We start from the raw sequence: 27,466 nt of genomic DNA on the forward strand, positions 1-27,466 counted from the left end.
TCTCTAATCCCATCTCTCCATGAGACACAAACATGCTGCTGTATGAGTTCAATGTCACTGGGGTCCACAAAACAAGTCCAGGACATCATGGCTACAGAGAGAAACCTTGTCTAAAAAAACAGGTTCCTTTGCACCCACACGACTAGATATGTCTGAAATCACATAGTGTGCCTTGGCTATAAGAAAGTCTTGTTAGGCATGGTGGTACACATCCTTTGTCCCAGCACTTTGGAGACAGATGAAGGTGGGTCTCTGTGAGTTCAAGGTCAGCCTGGTTTACAAAGAGAATCGTGGACTGGCAACGATGCACTGAGACACCATGCCTCAAAATTAAAACACATTAAATTAAATTAAATATTAAATTAAAAGAAAAATCAAAGCCTGGACTGGTAGCAAATGCTTCTAACACCAGCATTATGACTGGCAGAGGGAGATGGATCTGTGTTAGTTCAAGGCTTGCTTGGTCTAGAAAGCACGACAGGTCAGTCAAAGCCATTCAGAGAATCTCTTTCAAAAAAAAAAACATCCTAGGATGTAAACAAAAACATTCTAATGATGAAAGATAATTTCGTTTCTTCACTTTTTAAAAAAATTATTTATGATTTTATAAATTACAGTTTATTCACTTTGTATCCATGTGGTAACCCATCCTTCTTCCTCTCTTCCTCTCTTTAACCATCCTTCCAAACTTCCTCCCATTCCCACCCCCAAGTCCACTGAGAGGGAGGTCCTCCTCCACTTCCATTTGATCCTAGCCTATCATGTCTCATCAGGACTGGCTGCATTGTCTTACTCTGTGGCCTGGTAAGGCTGCACCCCCCTGAGGGGGAGGTGATCAAAGAGCCAGACACTGAGTTCATGTCAGAGACAGTTCCTGTTCACATTACTAGGGATCTCAGTTGGAGACTGAGCTGCCATGGAATACATCTGGGCAGGGGTTGTAGGGGTTCTAGGTTATTTCCATGCATGTTCCTCAGTTGGAGTACCAGGCTCAGAAAAGATCCCTGTGCTCAGTAGTTTTTCATCTGTTGCTTTCTTTGTGGAACTCCTGTCCCCTCAAAAGTCTTTCTTAGTTATCAGAAGAAAATGCAAATCAAAATGACCCAGAGATTTCACATTACACCCATCAGAATGAAGATAAAAAACTCAAGTGACAACACATGCTGGAGAGGACGTGCAGAAAGCAGAACCCTCCTCCACTGCTGGTGGGAATGTAAACTTGCACAACCACTTTGGAAATCAATCTGGCACTTTCTCAGAAAATTAGGAATAGCGCTACCTCAAGATCCAGCACATGTCCAAAATATGCTCAAGTATAAAACAAGGACATTTGCTCAACCATGTTTGTAGCTGCTTTATTTGTAATAGTCAGAATTTGGAAACAACCCAGATGCTCCTCAGTTGAGGAATAGTTACAGAAATTGTGGTACATTTACACAATGGAATACTACTCAGCATTTAAAAATAAGGAAGTCATGAAATTGGCAGGCAAATGGTGGGATCTAGAAAATATCATCCTGAGTGACTTATCCCAGGAGCATAAAGACACACAGGGTATACACTCACTCATAAGTGGGTATTAGACATATAATACAGGATAAACATACTAAAATCTGTACACCCTAAGAATTTAATCACGAAAAGAAACATTTTTTGATCTGTTTTTCATCATAGCTTTGGAGGAAGTAAATTATTTACCATGTTCACTTATAATGTAATGGAGGAGGTCACCAATTGTGGTTTGTGTGCTATATTTTGAAACATTGGTGTAGGTATTGAAGTTTGCTGTATGCGTATCAAATCCAACCACAGAAGCTTATTAGGTCTTTCTGATATTATTTCTGTGGCTGTTGTTGATCTAATGCATTTCTACTTAGTGATAGGTATTTTTCTCCTGCAAAGTATAGAATGGAATTCCCATCATCTATATAATCCATTGCTTATTAATATTAGGTAGAGTGTGATCATGCTTTTCAATGAAGGGTCTCTGAGAAAGTGTGGTGATTTTTTTTCATTTTCACAAATTCCTCTAAGATGTTTGTTTTCAAGCCTGATTTGGATGTCAGTAATTAGGCAAAGCTACATTTGAAATCTTGATTATCATGTGTCAGCCATCTGAGTACACGTCCAAGGGTGGAAGATGTTCCCCAACGTGTTCTATTTTTACCAACGTTAATGTTAAAATGCTTAATAGTGTGTATGAATGTATGACTGTATATATGTGTGTGTGTGTGTGTGTGTGTGTGTGTGTGTGTGTGTGTACAGTTTGAAGTTCCATTCTTCTTCATGTTCCCTTTAGTTACTATATGGCACCTAATGTTGAAGTACTGCCTTCTGAATGAATTAGCTAGAGGTGCTAAATAATGTAACAGCAATTATATTTATTTCAAAAAAGGATGTTATGGTGTGTAATGTTATTATGGGTTCTTAGGCCATGACAGATGTGTGAAGACCTGGTGACAGCTTTGTGGGGCTTATTTTGGTCATTGTTATATGATATTCAAAGTCATGTTGCCAGTTTTGCTTACCACAGACATTCTCCACTGATTTCATTGATACTCAAATAACCTTAAATGAAATATTACATCAGTAAAATATTGTCTTCTATCCAGATTATAAACTTATTGTTATATAAGGATGGAATAACATGAAATAATTTGAATAATAAATGCTATTTCCAAATTAAAATTATATAATCCTTTTGTGTTTTGGAATATGTTTGTTCAGTCTTAGGAGTAAAGACTTGCTCATGACACTGTCTCAGTTCTATAAGTGAATGTCAGAGAACTGTCTCAGTGGGAATAGTTGGTTGTTTCTGAGCCTGATAATTTGAACTGAATTTCTGGGTAGCCCATATTACTCCTATAGATTTTTCTAATATTTCTATACTTGGTCACTTGTATATACAAATTCACACACCAGCACATACATAAATCATTTTTAAACCTAAATAAGGGCCAGTTTTTTCACTGGTCAAAAGACTCTTTGGGTTTCATGTTGAAAACTCATATATGGGATGCAAACAAATAGCAAACAGCAATAAGTTGTCCTCTCACTGGCAGATACGTACTCAAACATTTTTCAATGTATGAATTTAAAGTAAAGGAGAAAACTCACCTATTGACAACATCAGAAATGATTTGCAATTGTAAATAAATGTAGATATTGAAGACTTATTACTGTTCATTAAAAGAAAAATGGTAGCTTTGTACATCTTATTTTATCCTTTCATTCCTTGATTCAAGAATAGGTCATTAAAAATATCTTAGCTTGGCTCAGAGGTGCATCCCTGTCATCCTAGACCTGGGAGTCCATGGTAAGCTAATCTTTCTGAGACTGTGGTCAGCTTGGTCCACAGAGTGAGTTCTCTTTGGGTTTGTTCATTAGTTTCTATATTTGTTTGTTTGTTTGTTTAGACAGAATTTATTTGGTGTAAGCTTGGATGTCCTACAGTCACTTTATAGACCTGGCTGGACTCAAATTCAGGCCGCTTCCTCCCTGAGTGCTGGAATTTCAGGTGTGTGCGACCATGCCCAGCTCCAAAGATTGAGTTCTAAAACAGGCGTGCTATGTAGACATATCATGTATTTAAATGATCCACCAAAATGTACTCTATATCTCAAATTATAGGTCCCCCCTCAGGGATAGTGCCCAAAAAGCTGGGTCTTGGTACTGGTCCTGGTCCTTGACCTCAGATCCTAGCCCTAGACCCAGCTGTGGCCCCAAAAGTCTGCTGTCAAGTGCTGACTCTGTTGGGCTTTCTCTCTGGGACTCAATCTATCCCAGTAGACCCCTTGGGCACCAACTACACACCTGGCAGCATCGTCTATAGATGGATGCACATGCCCAATTCACAGGAAACTCTCGACAAAAACAGGCTCCATACCTCTTGGCTGAGTCAGGAACACAACCCAGGAATGGCTCCAACCACTGTGGGCAAATGGGGAGGCCCCATCTCCAAATATATCACTTAAGATGAGTAAGCAACACCTTTTTAATAATAATATGAAACCAATAACAATAATGCAACAGTGAAAAACAGCAATTTAAAAATATACAAAATTAAGGCAATCTTTTCTCTAATGGGAATAGGCGCTGGGTGTGCTCAGTCGGTGATTGTACCAACTATATGTCTACCTTGGGCAGTGAGTACACAGGATCAGGTGCCCCCAAGTGCACCACATTGGAGAGAAACAGTAGCTCACTCTCCAAGTCCACAAGGGACTGTGTGTCCTCTGATACTAAAGCTGGAGGTTGCACTGGTACAGGTTCTGGCAAGACTGGGGGTCCCGCATAGTCCAGCAGCCACCTCACAATGGCCAGTTCCGGGGCTCCAGAGAAATCCTGGGGGAATTTCTGCAGCCACTGGGACAAGAACGAGAAGATGGCACTGTGGGTGAGAGCAGGGCAGAGGGACACAGGGTTGGGAGCCTGGCCTAGCTTCGCTGCTGCGGGGGGCGGGCATTGGTATCCTTCCTTTCCTGTCCCTCCCTCTGCTGCTCAAAACCCAGGAGCCTGGTGGGACAGTCCCTAGGGAGAGAACCCCAAAGGTGAGGCTCCTGGCCAAAATTGGCCCTCCACCCTGGCCCCAAACGTCCCTCCACGCTCACCTCCCCCTCCACCCCAAGCCCACTCACATCGTTGTCTGCTAGTCCCCATCACAGTCTGACCTGAAGGATCTATACCTGTGACAGTCCACGGGGGTGTTACCCCTAAGGCCCTGTGTCCCCAACCCACCCAGACATCTAGAAGGAACTATTGTAATCTTCCAGGGTGGGGTACGGGGGTGCTAGGGGCTCCATCCATAACAAACACTGCAAATGGGGTCCAGAATCCTTTACACAAACGGGGAAAGGACGCTCAGGGCATGAGAAAGGGTGGTGTCTGACATTCCCTGGGGAAGGTGAATGGCACCTGCTAGAGCCCCACCTCTGTCCCAATTGCCATGTATGGACATGTCACTTTAAAGGGCTAGGCCCGGCACCTAGGCTGCTGCAACTCCGTCGTCCCGGTTCTGTGTGGGCACAGGCCCTAGGAAACAGGAGGAGGAGGACTGAGGGCTGCCTCCCTGGTGGAGCCGCTCAACTGCCTTTTCAGGATCAGGTCCAGAACCACTCCTGTGGTCGCAAACTTTGGATAAAGGGCCAGAAAGAGTGGTGGGCAAATAGGGGATCATCTGCTCCACGAAGTTCACGCCATCATTGCTGAGCAATGGGGATACCATGCTGGAAGGCTCGCTTCCTTTCTCTCTGAGAAAGGACCAGGGCAGGAGGTAGGCGTGAAGTGTGCAAACCCCGAGGGGCACCAATGACTTCTTTGCCTACACCAAAGCGGGCTTGAAAAGTGTTCCTCAGTGACCCAATAGGAACACTTGCCCAGGCCGCGACCACGGTGGATAGGGGGTGAGAGTGGACCAGAAAGCTCCCCCACCACATAGAGGCCGTGTTTACCTTGGTCTCCCGGTGGGGAACAGACCAGAAACGTGTCAGTGAGGGCACCATATGTCTCCAGCAGCGGCCCAGGCGACCACCGCTGACTTCCAAGAGACCTGAGACCCTGGAAGTCTGGAAGCAGAAGAACAGATTCATCTCTCCAGCTCCTCTGGACCAGCTGGTCTGTCCAGGCAGCTGTTGCTGCTACTGGCTTCTGGTTACCTGGCAACCAGGGTTCCGAGTTCCACCTGGAACAATGCTGAGGAAGCATGGTCACTTCCTGGAGTCACCTGCCCAAGCCTCCCCAACATGGGCTCTCCCTGGGAGCCACCAGCCCTGCAGGCTCTGCAACAGTTCCAGAGAGAAATGATGGAGAAGTTGCCTCCCATCACCACTAGAGGGCACAGAGGCACATGAGAGGGTGCAAGGATGAAAAGAAAAGCAGCAGCAGAGAGGGATGGCTATCATCCCTCTTTAATCTTTTGTCATTATTATTATTATCATCATCATCATCATCATCATCATCATCATTATCATTCCTTTCTTCTTCCCTAGTATACTTCAAACAAATTCACCTTCTTTCATTTCCCCTATTGAACTAAAATGTTCTCATCTCTCAGCCTTTGAATATGTATGCTCTTTATCATTTCTGGGGTGTTAGGTCCCTCTTGCTTTCCTTTAGGTTTCATAGTGGAATTTATAGTGATGTAAACATTTCTATGCATGGTCTCTGGGTTTGTTTATGGTGGATTACCCCACAAGACTGTAAGCTTATAGAGAAAGAGTGGTGTTTACATCAATCATTTTTGTGTGTTTAGGACTTAGCACAGTATTGGGTACCTAATTCACAATTTGTCCTTCTGTGGAAGGACAAATAACCTTTTAAACAGTAAATTCCTTTAACAAAATCTTCATAATCTCATAGTACTACAGAATTCCCACCTAAAGGATGGGAGCATGTAGCGTCTTATTTGTTAATGCCAGCCATTGTGCCATCTGTAAAAAACTTTTCCTCAAGTCTTTTTATTTTGTTCTGTTACTGCTGTTACTAGGACAACCTCCTCTATCCCTGTTGCCTTCTCTGTGTTCTCTTTAATTTATCCCATAATAAGTTACTTCCTCTAAGCTTTAGTGAGCTTTAGCATCTGGGTTTATTATATCTAAAGACTATCTGTTTCTGCCTGTTTTGTACAGAAGGCAGGAATACAACTCAGAGGTAGAACATTTGCTTCACATATAGAAGGTAAGGAAGGAGAAGAAAGAGGAGGAGAAAAAAAGGAAGAGGAGAAGTGAAACATTGCTTTTCTTTATGCAGATGCACTTCCTTCAATACAGGGGTTAACAGTCTTCTTGTCTCTGCATTCCAAATAAAGTAGAAATTCCAGATACAGCAACAGTGATACTTATTTGGTGTTAGTTTTTAACCTGATCCTTCTCCTGACATTTACTCTGTACCTGCTTTATATGTAGTTGGTTTTATGTACATGTTCATTTTCTGGGAAGAATCATTTTTTTTTCATTAGGTTTTATGAGAAGTCATATCCTCAGAAAGTGTCCTGGGCTATTAATCCTACCATACTTATCCCTAGGAGACCATATCTGCAATGGTGACTATGTCCTCTCTGTATATAATTTGATGTTATGACTTCAGGATGCATCTTGAACCTTGTTTTCAAGAGAATGTTGTCATCAAGCCTTAAGCTTAACAGGCATTTGTGCCTCATGAAAAAATTTTCATCATAAAATGTCCTGTCTGAAAAGAACATCTGAGATCATTGTAAAATGCACTCTGTTACTTTCATTTTAGTCTTTAACATTATTAGTACTATTTACTGTTCTTCATTATTTTGTTAGAGATCCAAATATGATGACTCAGGTGTAAGAGACTGTGTACACACTGTTAACTAAAAAAATAAAACCACACATTCAAAACAAGTAAAACCTCCAAATATTGATAAGAATTAGGTTTAGATTTAGTGCCCAAAAATAATTCAGTTGAAATGTGGGAAAAACATTGAAACACCATTATTCAGCAAGCATTTAGCGTATATATGTAAATATGATGAAAGGAATGTACACATAAATACAACTTAAAACTTCTTGGCACACGGTATATACTCACTCATATAGACATATAATATAGGATAAACCTACTAAAATCTGTACATCTAAAGAAACTAATCAAGAGGGAGGATCCTGACTAAAATGCTCAATCCCTATCCTATAAGGCAAAGAGGATGGACATCAGAAGAAGAAGAAAACAGGAAACAAGTTAGGAACCTTCCACAGAGGCCCTCTAAAAGGCTCTGCCCGGCAGACTATCAAAGCAGATGCTGAGACTTATGGCCAACTGTTGGGCAGAGTACATGGAATCTTATGAAAGAAGTGGGAAATAGTAAGATCTGGAGAGGACAGAAACTCCACAAGGAGAGCAACAGAATAAGAAAATTTGAATACCAGGGTCTTTCCAGAGACTCATACTCCAACCAAGTATCATGCATGGAGATAACCTAGAACTCCTGCACAGATGTAGCCCATGACAGTTAGTGTCCAAGTGGGTTACATAGTAATGGGAAGAGGGACTGCTTCTAACATAAACTGATTGGCCTGCTCTTTGATCTCAGGCCACAGAGGAAGACAATGCAGCCACTCCTGATGAGACCTAACAGACTAAGATCAGAAGGAAGGAAATGGAGACCTCCCCTATCAGTGGACTTGGGGAGGATCATTCATGAAGAAAGGGAAAAGTAGGTGGGATTAGGAGGGGAGGAAGGAGGGGTTTATGGGGGATACAAAATGAATAAAGTGTAATTAATAAAAGTTTAAAAAATTAAAAAATATTTAACACAAAAAATAAATAAATAATAAAAATATTCTTGGGCACACATACAAAAAGTGGGACTTCATTAAGATTTTTTTTTCATTTTTGTTTTCTTGACAGGAAAAGTTTGAACATGTTCCTCCCCTGTCCTCCTTTTTATTCTCCTCCCCTCCCCTTCCCTTCCCTGCCTTCCTTGCTCAGTGTGAATTTACAAACATTGCACTTGAATGGATGCAGTTCTTCGAAAGCATTGCCAAAAGGACCCCTGCAGCCTCACTTCTAAACTTTGAACCTCAAATGCATTCTAGCTATTTTTTTTCTTGCATTGGTGATTAAGTAAAGCAACTCATTTTCTGGGGCGTAGGGGTAGATACCCAGACATGGTGAATTCCTCATCTACCCCTCCCTGTTCCCCATGCTTACGTCCTTTAGCACTTTGGGGAGCACATTGATAGAGGTTCCCCACCCATTCAAACCACAATCAAACATGTGCTTTCTAATATTTTCTAATAAAATTCTTTTAGTTGCCAGTATGAGACCTTGACTAAAAAAGAATTGGCTTCATTCTCAGGTGACAATCTCATAAGTACAGCCAGGCTAATAAGTGACATATCAAGGTGCTCAGGTGGGTATTCTGTGTACAGTGCCAGTACACAGGCTCAGACCCAGGAGCTCAGTGGAGCCAAGCCTTCCCTATTTGAGTTCGGTTCACTTCCTTGTTGAAGCCACCTATGAGTAAAAAAAAAAGAAGTTTGTGGGATTGGGATTGTAGCTCAGTTGATAAGTGGTGAAGCAGAAGAATCAGAAATTCAAGGTCATCCTATAGCTGTATAGTTTAAGGCCAGGCTGGGCTACAGGGGACCCTAACCAAATAATAATAATAATAATAATAATAATAATAATAATAATAACTACAATACGTTTCAGCTAAGAGCATTATTTGGCGGTCATTGTTCCAAGCCAGAGCTATCCTCAGGTCACCGACCTTCCTCATAGATTTAGCAAGGAGGCAACAAGGTTGAGCCCAGCAAGATTTTCTGTACACAGACCCCTCTCCAACCGAGCCTTCCTAGCTAAATATGTGGAAATATGTGTTCCCACTGATGACCAGAGGTGCCCCAGCTTGTAGTGTTGGGAACATGGGGAAGGCAAAGTCACAATGGAGCACAGCTGTTTGATCACCAGCCCACTGAGACCATCACAAGCAAACAAAATCACAAAAGTACAACAAAGGAAAAAAATGTACTGGGTATAATGTGCTCAAAGAGTATGGAAGAAGAAAATACCAAAACTCAGAACAGTGGCCTGTCTCTCTATGGACCCTCTATCCTGTTCCATTAGTGGTGACCCACCCCCAAATCAGGCTCCACCCAACTACACCCGAGTTTGGAATGGTGACCTGCATTCAGCCAGACCAGAGAATGGAGCAGCAACATATCTGTTGATCTCTGTCTACCAGACCACAGGCCAAAGCACCAGACAAACTCTGCCAGACCAGAGACCACAGCAGCAGGAAATCTCTCCGAGATCAGAGTCCAGAGCAGGGGACACGCTCTGCCAAACCCGAGGCCAGAGTAGTGGATAAGATCTGCCAGACCAGAGACCAGAAAACATTGGCAGAGGTGCCAAGCTTGGGGCTCTACATACTGTATCAATCCCTTGCCACCTCCTTGCCACTCTCACTGGAACTTATGAAGCATGGCTTAAGCCTCCCTGAAATGGGAAAGAATCAGGTCTAGGGGGATAGAAGGATTTTGTCCCATGTCCTCAGTCAGTCCCAGAGACAAAAAAAATGCAGTGAGAGTCAAAACAGTTAAACAAGACACAGACTAGATCCCATTGCTTGTGAAGCAGAAAAATACACAGAGCCAGACAGCAGATCCCACCACTCCTGCAGTGGAAAATGAAAGTAGGATATCAGTGAATCCCTGATGCAGGAGCTACCTGCATTGTCCTTGTCCAAAGATCCAGAGATCACAGAAAACTGGGTACTCTACCACCCTTTACAGATAGGGGCACATTCCTCCTCTCTGAGGTCCAGAGAACACAGAAAAGTGGATGCTCAACTCCCTTTACAGATGTGGCCCTTCAAGGGGGGGTCTGGAATGTCTTCCAGGCTCCCTGTGGCCCACAGTTGTCCAGAGCATCAGCTCTAACCTTTCTGACCACATAGATGCATTTTGCCCCATGGCCCGAAAAAAGAAACTAGAGAAACACAGAGACAGACACAGACAGGTACAGACAGAGTGCTCACTTACTGGCTGTTGTTCAGTTCCTTGTGCCCGGGGTGCTTGGGAGTCTTGAGGATCCAATATGAGACCCCACATGTTATGCCCAGATCTTAGGGTCCCCAAAGATCATCAGGAGCCGGACCACATATGTAAGAGCAAAGAATTTTATTTGGGCTTAAGCTGGGTCTCTCCAACATCACCAACAGAGTGGATCATAGAGCAGAACCCTGAGCAGCTGCATGGCAGGGTTTTGACTGGGGTTTTAGGAAGGACCAGGAAGTTCCAGTTTAACAGTTACAGGATTGGGTGACATTCAGCAATGGCAAGCTTTTTATAAAGTGATTGGCTAGCTAACATAACTAACATTGAGCAAGCTATCTCTAGGCCTCAGGAATGTTAGGTATTTTCTGTGTCACTGAATGTTCTACTACAAGGTTGGTAGGGTGCTCAGCACATATATCCCACTTTAAGATACTTTTCCATCCTTGTGGTTATCCTCAGACTGTTCCTTGGGTAAGGAATCTTACAACATGCCCCAATTCCTGGTGACCTTATGGTAGAGTCACTAGTCTGGTGACCTTTAAGTGACCTTTTAAGGCCTAGTTCTTGGTGTCCTTTGGGAGGTGTCAGATAGGTTCTCTCAGTTCTAAAAGATCCATTTGAATTTTGTGGGGGTTGTAAATGGTATGTCCTGTGTCAGAGAGCACTCCAATATCAAGCTGTGATATAGAAGAGTAGAACTGATGATGTAAAGGATTTACTATTGCTGAGAAACTAGTGGTCCCGTTAGAATTTAGCTGAAGGAAAGCTGCCTGTAAAATACTTCACAGATAAGTAGTATGCTGACCAGGCCTGTTAGAGATTAGGATCCTGGATTATGTAGAAATGTGGCAGGGTGAGGTTTTTTAATTTGTAATTTTCCAACGTGTATTTATTAATTCGTGAATGCGAATGAAAACAGACCAGATTGGTGGGTGTTCAATTTGGGTCAGGTTGCTTGATCCAGTGAATATTGAATTTCAAATTAAGGGACTGTCCTATGCCCATATGTCCAATCCTGATTGACACAGTAATGTCAATTCAAATTTGAGACACAGGCTATTGGCTAAAGCTGTTTCTGTCAGGTTACAGGTCTTAGCAGCTAATATTGTACACAGGGGCAAGGTCAAATAGTATCTTATTAATTGCTTTCCTTCTATAAGAGAATGACCTGTGTTTTTCAAAGTCAGTATACCTATGTGTTTTGTTTTTGTTTTTGTTTTTTTTTTTTCAACTAAGAGGTTAACAGCACTGGCTGCTCTTCCAGAAGTCAAAAGTTCAATAAACCACTGATAAACCACATGGTGGTGACTCACAACATCTATAATGAGATCTGGTGTTCTTTTCTGGCATGCAAGTATACATGCATGCAGTACACTGTACACGTAATAAATGAATATTTAAAATAGTCAGTTGTTGGTATTATTACATTTTGTTTTGTTGATGCATCATTGCTCTAGTCTCTTATTAGTTAATATTCTCTGATAATCCCCAGTCATTAAGAATTTCATTTCTTTTCTCTAGTATTTGACATTTGTTTTTGTTTAAAGCAATGACTCCTGTAGATAAGCCTTTCACATGTTTTGTAGTTTACATTTTATTTGAACACTGAATGCTACCTCTAATGTCCAGTGCTTAGAACATAGTTCTGCAACTCTTTTCAGGTGTACCCTGACTGGTCAGTGTGAAGTAAAGAAGACCAGTGAATGAGTGTCCATTGACTTTCCTGGTTTGTTTGTTTGTTTGTTTGTTTTTGGAGGTGGGTAATTACAACTAAAGAGGGACCTGTGTAAGAACTGAGTTCACTGACCTACTTTGAAGCTTTAGTTACAACACAAGAAGGGAGGGGGAGGAGGGAAGATGGCAATGAGTCAGGTAATCAACTTTAGACAGTAAAAGTGAAAACTGTACATTTGGAGGGATTCATATACAGTGAAATCAAGAATATGGATTAGGAGCTGAGCTTGTTTCTGGAAAGCAAATTTCTATAGTTGAACTATAGATCTGGAGAAACTCATGTGGTAATTCCTAACAGGAATGTCCCCTCTGTCCCTGTTTGAAAATGCACAACCTGAGAGGAAAAAAAAAAGGTTTGAGTAATAATTGATGTGCCCTAATACATACCTGAAGTACCTGAAGAATATTGGACCATAAGGCCATTTTCAACTTTTAAAAATAATTTTTGAGATTATAATGAAATCATTTCATCCTTCTCTCTTCTCTCTACTCTTACATCTCAAATGCTGGGATGAATCGTTAAGGAGGCTACTTAACAATCAAAGCAGACGTGGCTGTCAGGTTCTCCCAGCATCCCTCAGTCCTCACCTGTTATAAGGTATGGGTGTCATACACAGATCTCTAGCCCAGGAGTTGAGTTGCCCTCCTCCCAGCTGTCCTTACTATGTATTCTAAATGTTTTTGTTACTTGGTCTTTTTCATTTGTCCTTTATCCTCCTGGCCCTTTGTTCAGGCTCTCCACTTCTCTTTCTCCTCTCTTCTCACATAGCTCAGGGTCATGTCAACTCTAGACTGTCCCAGATTTCTCTGTGTCTGACTATGTTCTCTCGTCTATCTATAATAAACTTTCTACTCCAACATACATAGGAACAGCCACATCCTTTTTGTTTTATATCTCATTTTCATTGAGCTCCCATTAACTACTCCTTTCTTTCAAATTCATGGCCATTTGTTTCTTTATTGGTTGTTACTCTTTGGCTTTGACTGAAGTTTGGCTGATGGACTTCCCAACTATGAGGTAGAGATGAATTCACTGGACACTGAGTGTGTAACATAAATTACCTGTATCTTGGAAAATGAACAGGTGCCCTGGGAGAGTGGAAGATTGAATTTTAAATCATTTCCAAGATGAGGGTGTTGGAGGATATTTGATCCCAGGGTGATCCCTGAGATTGTGAACTGTAAAAACACGTGCTTTGTTTGGTGTGGGTGAGCCCTAACACAAATCTTAATTCCAAGAATTTACAATTTATTGTAAACAGGTGATTACGGTATGGTTCCGTCAGCCCTAGGACATGCCTTTAATTCAAAAGCTCTCTGTGCACAGGATTTAATAGTGTTAATTCTAGGTCAAGAGGCAAAGCAAGAAACCAGCTGACAGATATTAAAGAGTAAGTGGAACTTTCAGCTGAAATATATTTAAGACAGAGGGTAAAAGTGGAAGGAGTTTTAGCTTTGTAGATTTTGGGCTTTTTGAACTTTGAGCTAGAAGCCTTTGGCCTTGGGTTCCTTTAGCCTATCCTCCCTGAGCTGTCATCTGAACTGGTGAGCTTTTGGGGCTTTTTCCTCTTAGAGGTGAGGTGAATAGCAGGGTCAGATGGATGCTTTCTTTGCCTCTCTGCACTAGCAGGTTTTAAAATCGAATAATTGGGATTTTCATTCTTTTATAACAACACTAGGTTTCTGTGTGCCCATAGGGTTTAGGACAAAGCTAGAATGCTTCTGCTATCTGCATCATTTGATCTTTGATCCACTGGTAGAGGAGCTACTACTGTCCTGAGACTCAGCTCTATTGTTCAAGATAATGATGTACTCTGGGCAGGCCTAACAATCAGGAGCAACAGTGGGAGGTAGTTTATGGGTTTGTTCTGGGATTTTCCTCTGAGGTAGCTCTAAAGAGCTGTGAGTGAGACCAGACCATGTCATGCTGAGTGTGGGGCCATTGTCCCCAGGCCAGGAAGAGCAGGCTGCTGAGCTATCACAGCCTGTTCTGCTTTGAAAGAGATGGACTGTGGTTCAGACTGTGGTTCAGGCTGTGGTTCTGTTGGTCTCCATGTGGTGATCTCGGCAGAGACCCTTGGCCTCCAACCCTTCTTGAGTGTCCAGAGAAGTGAGGACTTTGTGGCCTGGGCAGTAGAAAGTTGTGGTGCTTATAATATCACTTTCACAGACTAAGATCAGAAAGGAGAGGAGAACCTCCCCTATTAGTGGACTTGGGGAGTGGCATGCAAGCAGAGGGAGGAGGGAGGGTGGGATTGGGATGGGAGGAGGGAGGGGCTTATGGGGGGATGCAGAATGAATAAAGTGTAATTGATGAAAAAAAATAATAATAATAATATCACTTTCTAGTGTGCACACACATGCATTGGTTTTGCAGTGGACAGATTGGAAAACTGAAGGTCTCATTTCTAGAAATGATGAATGTTGTATTCCACATACAGCTTTGAGTAACAAATTTTACAAATCGTTTTGAAACTGGAAGAAAATAGGTGGTGGTGCTCATCTTTCAGGAATACTTGATTATGTTTTTTTTTAACTTTCAACTACCACCAGTCACAATGGCATGCTTTAGAGAAATTCAATTCCAGGGTACAAAATGAATTTCTGAGATGCAGAATTTTGTCAGGTGTGCCTGGTTTTAGGTAAGTGGATAGGGCAGATTCCACATCTTGTGACATAATCCATGCATCAGAAAACATATTAAATTATTCTCCAACATTGCTTTGTGTGTGACTTTTGGCAAGGGCTGGGATGTGCCTGAACCCACCAGGGAACATGAGACACTGCAAGCCATAGCTTATCTTTATGATCAACTCCATTTTTCCACTTCCAGAGCAAAAGGGCTCTCTGGAAAGGAGGTTAGTAGTAGATGGAGGGTTAGAATTATAACAGTTTAGGTGTCACTTTGAGTTTGTCTTGTGTGATTTGTGAAATCTGTGTTTATTTGATTTTTATTAAAAAACAATCAAAGTTATCTCTGGTCCAGTGCACATTTTTCATGTTAGAGTGTCCTTAGGTCTTTTCATGTAAACTTGGCTATATTTTAGGCTTATGTTTTTGGCTTTTTCTCTCACCCCTTCATTCTTTCACAAACACTGTACACGTTCTTAATTATTGAAGTTTGTGGTAAGTACAGAAGTCACATAATGCCAGAAGATTATGAGATTCATGACAATAGAATCATCCCTCATTTTTCTGTTTTCCTCTGTTTCTTACCAGGTGACTTTTCTGATATGAGATAGAGATTTTGGATTGTTCCTTAGCAATCACATAAAGACAATTTGCACTATGTCTGTAGAAGGCAGAAGAGACAACATGAAGGTGAGTGATACCAGTTGGACAGTTTATTCTTTCCTTTTGACAATTTCTTTTGGTGATCTGTCATTTTCTTCAGAAGTTTCATGTGTCCAGTTGTCTCCATATTCATTAGTTGGAAGATTTTATTCTCCTGAAAAGATTAAATCAAAACCCTGCCCCATCCCTAATTCAGGGGAGAGGGTCCTACCTTTTTAGGCATGTTATATCTTTTATAGGGCAAAATGGTTTTTTGGAAATAAAAAAAGTATAATATCTCAATTAAAGTTAAAAGATCTTTGAAAGTTTATAAATATACCTTAAAGTGTATTTATTTCTAGATAATAAAGTGCATTCACTTTGATTTTCAGCCTGTCTTTTACATGTAGCTTTTAAATGAAATCAATGTAAATCATATGTGCCTGCCTCTGCTTCCCAGGTGGTATGTAAAAGGCATGTGCCTCCCAAATGCTGGGATTAAGGCTGTGAACCACCAACACCCTGTCATTGTAACTCCTGAATTCAGAAAACAACTAATTAATAGTGAACTGCTTGTCTCTGCTGGGATTAAAGCCACTGTCTGTCACTACACTGCTCAAAAATTTTATATTCACTCCAAATTATTCCATCTCAAACAAGTTTATAACTTTGAATTTACTTAAAACATTTAAACCTCTTAACTGTTTTTCATATGAAACAACAAAACTATCCTTTTTATTTAAGAAGAAAAAACTAGTCTTTATAAGTTTGTGTGGACTCAATGACCAAGCTGTCTGATGAACAGTTACCTCTGCTTATTCAGGGGATCTCCACTATTCAAATCTAATTATTATCAATTTTGATAGGATCCACCATTCCTTTCCTGTGGAGACATTTAGTTTTACCTGTGAAGACACAGTTCAACAGTTTCTCATTGTCTACTCCTTTTAGTTTTGTTTACTTCTTTTTGTTGTACAGTATTTAGGTGTGCTGTTAAGTTGCTAGTAAGAGATCTTGCAGATTTTTTTTTTTCTAAATGTACTTAGTGCTATGAACTGTCTTCTGGTCAACATTTCTATTGTGTACTATGAGTTTTGATATGTTATATATTCATTTCATGGAATTATTGCAAGTTTCTTATATCTTTTGATACTTCCACTGTTCAAGTATATTATCAGTTTTGCAGAACAATGTATGAGTTGCTGAGAAGATGGAACAATCTTTTGTGCTTGGGTGGATGTTCTGTAAACATCATTTGGGTATATTTAGTTTTTTGATGTTAGTTAGCTGGAGCATTTCTCTGTTTAGTTTGGTCAGGAGTGTCCATTGGTGAGAGTGATATATTGAAGTCTTCCTCTATTGGTTTATGAGGGCCAGGATGTGATGCAAGCTGCAGAAGTGTTTCTTTTATAACTTGGGTGCTCTTAGGTTGGGGGCATAGATGTTAAGTGTTGAAATGTTATATTGCTGGATGTTTTATTTTAATATGTCATGTCATTTGCCATCTTTTGATTAGCTTTTTTTTGGAAACTGTTTCGTTACATATTAAAATTTCTATACAAGCTTGATACTCTAGTCCATTTATTTAGAATATCTTTTTCCAACCCTTTACCTTGAGATAATGTCTATCTTGATGTGAAGCTTTGTTTGTTGTACTTAGAAGGAGGGTGGATTCTATTTTATCATCAATTTTGTGAGTCTGTGTCTTTTTTTTTTGTTTTTGCCTGTTAGGTAAAATTTATATTAATTAATTAATGTATTTATTTATTTTTTTTTAGTTTTATTTTTTTTTAGTTTTCTTTTTTTTTCAATGCAGTTGTGGAGTCTGTGTCTTTTTATTGGTGAATTTGGGTTGATGTTATTAAGAAATATCATTGAACAGTGATTGTTATTTTTGTGGTGGTGGTGGTTTTAGCACCTTGAGTGGGGCTGTATTTATAGATACATATTATTTAAAATTGACCTTTTTATGGACCATCTTATTTTCCCCATTTGGTGATTGAAACTTTCTGGGCATGGTTAGTAATTTGTATTGTATTGTATTGGCTTCTGCAGTTTTTTAGAGTCAGAAGCACTCTGTCTAAGCCCTTCATCTTCTAGCATTTTTACTGAGAATACAGGATTAATTCCAAGAGATCTCCCTTTTTTGTTTTGTGGTTGGTTTTTGTTTGTTTTGGTTTGTCGGAATGGTTGGTTAGTTTGGTTTGTTTGTTTGTTTTCAGTTGCAGCTTTTCATATTCTTTCTTCGTTCTGTATATTTAGAGTTTTGATTATTCTCTGGTAAGAGGACTTTCTTTTCTGATCCAGTATCTTTGGTATTTTGTATGCTTCTTGTGCTTTGATAGACATCTTCTTCTTTAGGTTAAGAAATTTTTCTTGTATGATTTTGTTGAAAATGTCTTCTGGACCTTTGATTTCATCCTTCTTCTTCTAATCTGATTATCAGCATGTTGTGTGTTGTCATAATGTCCCAGAGTTCCTGGATGTTTCCTGAAAGTTTGTATGTAGACAGGCTGGTTTTGAACTTCTAGCTCTAACTCCAGTCGAGTGTTGGGCTTAAATGTAGGCCAACATGCCTGGCATCAACATCACCATCATTGGCTGCTGAGCATGGAATATATGGTTTTAGGTATTTATTTTGTTTTGTTTTGTATATGTAAGCATAGGCTATTGTGTTGATTTTCATCAACATCATGCATTTGAAATTTGGCAGGGAGTATATTTAATTTCTTAGGATGGCATTTAATGATGACACTAACACTATCTGAGCTTTCTGAGTCATTGAATTGTGGGTTTGTGACACTCTCCTTACCTGTTGTATTTTGTTTTTTTTTAAATTTTGTTTGTTTTATTCCCATTTAATTCATTTTTTATTTAAATTTGTTTTTTTTAATTTATTCTCTGACATGAACTCGAGTCTTTGATTACCTCCTCCTGAGTGTTGCAGTCTTGCAATGTCACAGAGGAAGATGATGCAGCCATCCTTGATGAGACCTGATAAGCTAGAAGGGAAGGAATTCCTCCCCAATTAGGAGACTAGAGAAAGGGCATAGGGGCAGAAGAAGGAGGGTCAGTGGGACTGGGAGGAGATGAGGGAGGGGGCTATGGCAAGGATACAAAGTGAACACATTGCAATAAATAAATTAATTAAATTAAAAAATAATTTATCCACTAAACATCCCAATTGTAATCTTCTCCCTTGACTCTTCCTTGTCTCACTCTCCATTCTTCTTTCCTCCTTATCCCACTTCCTATATCTCAGATACAGGGAACCCTCCTCTCCTACCATCTGTACCCAGCCTATCAAGTCTCACTAGGACTTCCTGCATCCTCTTCCTCTGTGGCGTAGCAATGCCCCCTCCACCAAGGGGAAATGATCAAATAGCAGACAACAGAGTCCATGTCAAAGCCAGCACCTTCTCCCCTTACCATGAATTGAACATGTAGACTGAGCTGCCTATCAGCTACATCTGAGCAGAGGTCTGGTTCCTCTTCATGAATGGTCTTTGGTGGGTCCATCAATCTCTGCAAGTCCCAATGGCCCCAGATTTGTTGTCCTTGTTGGTCTTCTTATGGAGGTCCTGTCAGCTATGGGTCTTTCTATCCCCCAAGACTTTCCTATGACCCCCCTGTGCTCTGCTCAAAGTTTGGCTGTGAGTCTTAGCATCTGCTTTGATCCCCTGCTGGGTAGAGACTTTCAGAGGACATGTATGTTAAGCTCTCACTCTGTTCCCTCTCTTTAGTCACTTCTGGTGTCGATTCTATTTGCCCTTTTGAATGAGAATTGAGCATCCTTCATAGGGTCCTCCTTTTTATTTAGCTCCTTTAGGTCTGTGGATTGTAGTACATTTATCCTGTATTCTGGCTATTATCCACTTACAAAAGATTATATACCATGCATGTCTTTCTGCTTCAGGGTTACATCACTTAGGATGATCATTTGTAGTTCTATCCACTTGCCTGAAAATTTCATGGTTTCCTATTTTAAATACATGAGCATTATGTAAATATACCACAATTTCTGTCATCATTGTTCAGTTGAGAGACATGTAGGTTGTTTCACAATTCTGGCTATTATGAATATAGATGCTATGAACATAGTTGAACAAATGTCTTTGTTAAATGGTGGAGCATCTTTTTGTTATATGCCCAGGAATGGTATAGCGGGGTCTTGAAGTAATACTATTTCCAATTGTCTGAGAAAGTATCAGATTGATTCCTAAAGTGGTTGTATAAGTTGCACTCCCACCAGGAGTGTTCCTCTTTCTTCACATTCTAACTAGCACATGCTGTCATTTCAGGTTTTTTTCTTAGACATGATGAGTTTAAGATGGAATGTCAGTGTAGTTTTGATTTGCATTTCCATGATGACTATGGATATTGAGCATTTATTTAAGTGTTTTCCACCATTTGATATTCCTCTGTAGAGAATTCTCTGTTTAGTTCTGTACCCCAGTTTGAAAGTGCATTATTTGGTTTGTTGGAGTTTAATTTATAGCGCTCTTTATATATTTTGTTTGTTATTTATAGAGCTCTTTAGAGAGCTCTCTGTTGTTTGTAGGGTTGGAGAATGTCTTTCTCAGGCTGTAGGTTGTCATTTTGTTCTATTGACAAAGTTCTTTGCTTCATAGAATCTTTTCATTTCATGAGATCCTATTTATTAATTGTTGATTTTAGAGCCAGTGCTCTTGGTATTCTGTATAGGAAGTTATCCTCTATGCCAATGACATCAAGGCTCTTTCCCACTTTTTCTTCTAACAGATTTTGCATATCTGGTTTTATGTTGAAAGTCTTTGATCAACTTGAACTTTAGTTTACTGCAGGGTGATAAATACGGTTCTACTTTTATTTTTCCACATGTGGACTTCCAGTTAGACCAGCACCATTTGTTGAAGATGCTGTCCTTTTCCCATTGCATGGTTTTGGATTCTTTGACAAAAATCAAGTGTCCATAGGTGTGTGGGTTTACTTATGGATCTTCACTTCAATTCCATTGATCCACCATTCTGTCTTTATTCCAGTACTGTGCAGTTTTTATTACTATTGATTTATAGTAGAGCTTGAGATGAAGAATGGTGATACCTACTGAAGATCTGCTATTGTACAGGATTGTTTTAGCTATTCTGGCTTTTTTATTTTTCCATAATAAAACTGAGAATTGTTTTTCTCGAGTTCCTTAAGGAATTGTTTTGATATTTTGATGGGAATATCATTGAATCTGTATATTGTTTTTGGAACCATGGCAATTTTTGCTATGTTGATCCTACTGATCCATGAGCATGAGAAATATTTCTATCTTCTGGTATCTTTTTCAATTTCTTTCTTCAGAGACTTGAAGTTTTTTTTTTCATATAGATTTTTCACTGGCTTGTGAGGATAACATCAAGATACATTATATTGTTTTTTTTTCCTGGCTATTGTAAACTGTGTTATTTTCCTAATTCTTTCTCAGTCCATTTGTCTTTTGTATACAAGAGTGCTACTGATTTTTGTTTTTTAGTTAACTTTATATCCAGCTACTTTGCTGAAGTGTTTTTCACCTGTAGGCATTTCCTACAGTAGAATTTTTGGGGTCATTTTTGTATACTGTCATATCATCTGTGAATAGTGATATTTGACTTCTTCCTTATCAATTTGTGTCCCCTTGATCTCTGTTAGTTGTCTTATTGCCCTAGATAGGACTTTGAGTACTATATTGAAGAGATTTGGAGAGAGTGTGTAGCCTTGTCTTATCCTTGAGTCCAGTAGAATTGATTTAACCTTCTTTTCATTTAGTTTGATGTTAGCTATAGGATTTTTATATACTGTCTTTACTATTTTTAGATATGTGCCTTTGTCCCTGGTCTCTCCAGGACTGTAAACAAGAATAACTTTTGTATGTTGTCAAATGCTTTTTCAGCATCTAAGAAACTGGTCCTGTGTTGTTGTTTTTTTTTTTTCAATTTCTTTATATGGTGGATTACATTGATGGATTCCATATACTTAACCACCCCTGCATGCCTGGGATGAAGATTACTTGGTTATAGTGGATGATATCTTTGATATGTTCTTGGATTTGATTTGCGAGTAATTTATTGAGTATTTTTACATCATTGTTCATAAAAGAGATTGGTCTGAAATTCTCTTTCTTTTTGGGGAGCTTTGAGGATTCATCAAGGTGACTGTGGTCTTACAAAAGGAATTTGTTCATGTTGCATACATTTCTATTTTATGGAATAATTTGGAGAATATCAGTATTCGCTCTTCTTTGAAGGTCTTGTAGAATTCTGCTCTGAAATGATCTGGCCCTTGGAATTTTTTGGTTGGGAGGATTTTGGTGGCTGCCTCTATTGTCTTAAGCACTATAAGACTATTTAATATCTTTACCTGAATTGATTCAACTTTGGTAAGTGGAATCTAAAGAGAATTGTAGATTTTCAAATTCTGTGTCATATAGGCTTTTGACATAAGAGTTAATGGTTCTTTGAATTTTCTCAGTGTCTGTTAGATCTTTCTTTCAGACTTTGTGGATTTGGATAGTATCTTTCTGTCATTTACTTAGTTTGGCTAAGAGTTTGTCTGTGTTTTTGATTTTCTCAAAGAACTACCTCTTGGTTTCTTCGATTCTTTGAATTATTATCTTTGTTTCTAATTTATTGATTTCAGTCCTGAGTTTGGTTTTTCCTAGTGGTCTACTCCTGCTGGGTGTGCCTGCTTCTTTTTTCCTAGGGCTTTTAGGTGTGCCATTAAGTTGCTTGTATGGGATGTCTCCAATAGCTTACAAAGGCCTTTAGTGCTGTTAAAACTCCTCTAAGTACTGCTTTCATTGCATCCCATATGAAGTTGAGAAATCTTCTATCAAGGTCTGCAAAGTATTCTGTTGGTATTTTGATGGAAATTGCATTGAATCTGTTGATTGCTTTTGTTAAGATGTCCAATTTTACTATGTTAATCCTGCCAAACTATGAACATGGAAGATAGTTCCATCTTCTGAAATCTTCTAATTCTTTCTTCAGAGACTTGAATTTTTTTTCATACAAGTCTTTGACTTGCTTGGTTATGGTCACACCAAGATACTTTATGTCCTTTGGGGCTATTGTGAAGGGGGTTGGTTCCCTAAATTCTTTCTCAGCTCTTTTGTCTTTTGTAGGAGGGCTACTGATTTTTTTGAGTTAATTTTGTATCCAGCCCCTTTGACAAAGGTGTTTATCACCTGTAGGAGTTCTCTGCTAGAATTTTTGGAGTTACTCGGGTATACTATCATATCATCTGCAAATAGTGATAACTTGACTTCTTCCTTTCCAATTTGTATCCCCTTGATCTCCTTCAACTGTCTTATTGCTCTAGCAAGGACTTCCAGAACTATGTTAAAGAGATATGGAGAGAGTGGGCAGCCTTGTCATGTCTCTGATTTCAGTGGGATTGATTTAAGTTTCTCTCCATTTAGCTTGATATTGGCTATAGGCTTGCTGTATATTGCCTTTACTATGTTTAGGTATGTGCCTTGTATCCCTGATCTCTCCAAGACTTTAAACATGAATGGATGCTGGATTTTTTCAAATGCTTTTTCAACATCTAAGGAGATTATCATGTGTTTTTTTCTTTCAATTTTTTAATATGGTAGATTACATTGATGGATTTTTGTATATTGAACCACCCCGGCATACCTGGCATAAAGCCTATATGGTCATAGTGGATGATATATTTGATGTGTTCTTGTATTGGGTTTTCAAAGTATTTTGTTGAGTATTTTTGCATCAATGTTTATAAGGGAGATTGGCCTGAAATTATCTTTCATGGTTGTGTCTTTGTGAGGTTTAGGTTACAAGGTGACTGTGGCTTCAGTGAATGAGTTTGGTAGTGTTCCTTCTGTTTCTATTTTGTGGAATATATTGAAGAGAGCTGGAGTTACCTCTTCTTTGAAGGTCTGGTAGAATTCTTCACTGAAACCATCTGGCCCTGAGCTTTTTGTGGATTGGAAACTTTTGATGAATGTTTCTATTTCATTAGTGGATACAGAAATATTTTATTGATTTACCTGGTCTTGATTCAGCCTTGGTAAGTTGAATCGACCAAGAAAATTGTCCATTTCATTTAGATTTTCAAATTGTGTGGCATATAGACTTTTGAAGTAAGTCCTAATGATTGTTTGGATTTCCTCAGTGTCTTTTGTTTTGTCCCTGTTTGCATTTCTGATTTTGTTAATTTGGATAGTGTCTCTCTGCCTTTTCGTTAGTTTGGCTAAGGGTTTGTCTATCTTCTTGATTTCCTCAAACAACCAGCTCTTGGTTTTATTGATTCTTTGAAATGTTTTATTTGTTTCTAATTTATTGATTTCAGTCCTGAGTTTGATTATTTCCAGGTGTCTATTCCTTTTTGCTGTGTTTGCTTCTTTTTTTCTAGGGCTTTTAGGTGAGCCATTTAAGTTGATTATATGAGATGTTACAAATTTCTTCTTGAAGGCACATAGTGCTATGAAATTTCCTCTTAGTACTGCTTTCATCATGTCCCATAAGTTTGGGTATGTCGTGTCTTTATTTTCATTGAATTCTAGGAAGACTTCAATTTCTTTCTTTATTTCTTCCCTGACCCAGCTGTCGTTTAGTAGTGAGTTTTTCAGTTTCCATGTGTGTGTAGGCTTTTTACTATTTCTTTTGTTGTTGAGGTCCAGCTTTAGTCCATGGTAATTAGATAGGATACAAGGCATTATTTCAAACTTCTTGTATCTGTTGAGGCTTACTTTGTGACCAATGATATGGTCTATTTTGGAGAAGGTTCCATGAGGTACTGAGAAATAAATTCTTTTGTGTTTGGGTGTAAGGTTCTGTAGATGTCTGTTAGGTCCATTTGATTCATGACCTCTGTTAGAGATATTGTTTTTTTTTTCATTTCTGTTTTGTTGACCTGTACTTTGTTGAGAGTGGGGTGTTGAAGCCTCCCACTAGTAATGTATGGGAATCTGTATGTGGTTTAGGTTTTATTAATGTTTCTTTTACAATCGTGGGTACCTTTGTATTTGAGGCATAGATGTTCAGAATTGTGATTTCTTCTTGGCCGAATTTTTCTTTGATGAGTATGAAATGACCTTCCTCATGTCTTTTGATTAATTTTGGTTGAAAATATATTTTATTTGATATTAGAATGGCTACTCCTGCTTGTTTCTTAGGTCCATTTGCTTGGACCCTTACAGCTCTTTACTCTTACGCAATGTCTACATTTGTGACTTAGATGTGTTTCTTATATGCAGCAGATTGTTGGGTCTTGTTTACATATCCATTCTGTTAGTCTGTGTCTTTATTGGAGAGTTAAGTGATTTGATGTTGAGGGAAATTAATGAGCAGTGGCTGTTAGTTCCTTCTATTTTGATGTTGGTTGTGGTACTGTTTTTGTGTGCTTGCTTACTTTTAGTTTTCCTGTAGTGACATTATTTATTCCCTGTCTTGTCCTGAATGTAATTAGCTTTCCTGGGTTATAGTTTTCCTTCTAGGAGCTTCTGTACCTCTGGATTTGTGGGTAGGTATTGTTTAAATTTTTTTTGTCATTAAATATCTTGTTTGTTCCGTTATGATGACTGAGACTTTTGCTGGGTATAGTAGCCTGGGTGGACATCTATGTTCTCTTAGGGTCTGCATGATATCTGTTCAGGTCCTTCTGGCTTTCATAGTATCTGTTGGTGTGATTCTGATGGGTTTGCCATTATATGTTACTTGGCCTTTTTCCCTTGCAGCTTTTAGTATTTTTTCTTTGTTCTGTATACCTACTGTTTATTATATGGTGGGAGAATTTTCTTTTCTGTTCTAATTTATTGGGTGTTCTCTAGGCCTATTGTATTCTTATAGACCTCTCTTCTAAGTTGGGGACATTTTCTTCTATAATTTTGCTGAAAATATTTTCTGGGCCTTGGAGGAGGAAATCTTCCTTTTCCTCTATTCCTATTATTTTTAGGTTTTGCCTTTTCATGTTGTCTTGGATTTCTTGGATGGTCTGTGTCAGGAATTTTTTAGATTTAATATTTTCTTTGATGGATACATCGATTTCTTCCATTGTGTCTTCCACACCTGAGATTCTTCCATCTCTTATAGTCTATTGGTTATGCTTACCTCTGTAGTTCCTGTTTTCTTCCCTAAGTTCTTTTTCTCCACAATTTCATCCATGTGTGTTTTCTTTAATTTTTCCAATTCTATCATCAGATCTTGAGCCATTTAATTGATTTCCTTCACCTCTCTGACTGTATTTTCTTATAATTCCTTCAGCTGTTTGTTTGAACAATCCTCTGTTTCTTTAATTTCTTTCAGTGATTTAAGTAATTCCTCTCTAAAGGCCACACATTGTTTGGCTGCAACTTCTTGTATTTCTTTTTGGATGTCCATAATCTGTTTGACTTTATCTTCTTCCATTTCTTTGCAGATGGAAATAATCTGTTTGACTTTATCTTCCTCTAGATCTTTACACAGTGTATTTGTTTCCTCTATTTTCCTGTTCATAAGCACAGATGTAAGGTCATCTTCTTGAATTTCATTTATACTAGGGTATCCAGGGCTGCTTGCTCCTGGATAACTGGGTTCTGGAGATGCCATATTGCTCTGTATTTTGTTGGTTGAGCCTTTATACTGGCCTCTACCCATTTGGCTACCTTAGGTGTTGGGTGTTAGTTTCTGTTACTTCCTGGAATCCTGTTGTGGGTCAAATCCCCTTGGCAGGAAGATGATTTTTCCCAAAGGAGACCTCCTCAGCTTTTTGGGTATGGTCACTGAATGGCAGGTGATTTTCAGGAATTGCCACAGCTCACCACAGGCATGCAGACCTGAATAGTAATTGTGGCCTTTGTTAGTAAAGGGGACTATCCTCTCATCCAGAGAAATCCTGGAGACAGCTGCCCTGCTGCTGGGTTTCTTGCTGTAAATTTAGTGAGCTGCTGCTGTAACCTGGGTGCCTTGTGGTTTGGTCAGTTTAGTTAGGGAAAACTGATTGTCCTTTGGAGCTGTATCTGGGGGTTGATCTTGGGGAACCCAGGCTTCCGTAGGTCTGAGTTTGGAGCTCTGTGCCCCAGTACCCAAGTGGTAATCAATGGCAGGCGAGCACCACTCTCATGTGTACAGCAGGAGGCTAGAGTCTGGAGCCTGTGGATAACCAGAAACTTTTCTGGAGCTATAAAAGTTTCTGGCCCTGAGTAGGGCCAGATATTTTCCCCCAACTTTGGGTTTTCTCCCTACAGGAAGACCCAGTCTATACTGTTCGGGGGGGCATGTAGAGTGCATAGGCACTCGCTTGTGAGTTGTTGCTCCAAGCTGGTGACTGGCAGGAACCTGATAACTTTTCCTGAGAACATTCCTGTGTGTGGTGATGGTAGTGGTGGTGGGGGTCATCTGAGTGCTCTAAGCTGGGACCTGCTGTTTCCCTCTTTGTGAGGTTTTCTTCCAACGGAGAAACCCAGCCTCTAGTGCCCTGGGGAACACAGTTCTGTCTGTGACAGAGAGTCAGGTGCACAGAGCTGGCAGCTGGAGCCCCACTCAGGGCTGACTGCTGTACACCCGCAAGTCTACAGGACCTTTTCCAGGGATAGACTGGGTGACCTGAGGTCAGACCCACTTGCTTCCTTCCCTGTGGGGTTTTCTCAAGACTGGGGATCCCAGTCTCTGGTGCCCTGCAGTGCACAGTTCAGCCGGGGAAGGTGATCAGGACATGCTTCTTGGGTCTATTTGCTTGAAAACCTTACTCCTGCCACAACAGCCCAGGAAATTTTCCAGGGATTAGCTGGGTGCTCTGAGGTTGAACCCAATTTTTTTCTCATCATTGGGTTTCTTATCACCTGGTAAAAACAGTCAATGGTGTTTGGGGGCCAACAGTTCCAACTATTTGTCACTGTGCAGTCTCTGCTACCCTGCTGATTAGTCACAGTATGCAATCAGCTCTGTGATCTGGGATCTGTTTTTAATTTTTACTGAATATGAGTA

The 27,466-nt window shown here is 39.7% G+C and overlaps 2 protein-coding genes across 2 annotated transcripts in view; both read left to right on the forward strand.

The window, feature by feature from the left end:
• The window catches only part of LOC132650793 (zinc finger protein 120-like), a 1,051,774-nt gene that overhangs the window by 905,728 nt on the left and 118,580 nt on the right, over positions 1 to 27,466 (forward strand). The window lies entirely within an intron of this gene.
• The window catches only part of LOC132650792 (zinc finger protein 431-like), a gene marked incomplete at its 3' end in the record, with an annotated part of 459,955 nt that continues 456,952 nt past the window's right edge, over positions 24,464 to 27,466 (forward strand). Inside the window, exon 1 of the mRNA XM_060376109.1 lies at positions 24,464 to 24,473. Coding sequence (XP_060232092.1) covers positions 24,464 to 24,473 — 10 coding nt within the window. The remainder of the gene's footprint in view (positions 24,474 to 27,466) is intronic.

This window comes from Meriones unguiculatus (genome assembly GCF_030254825.1).
Source record: "Meriones unguiculatus strain TT.TT164.6M chromosome 13 unlocalized genomic scaffold, Bangor_MerUng_6.1 Chr13_unordered_Scaffold_33, whole genome shotgun sequence".
Taxonomy (NCBI): Eukaryota; Metazoa; Chordata; class Mammalia; order Rodentia; family Muridae; genus Meriones; species Meriones unguiculatus.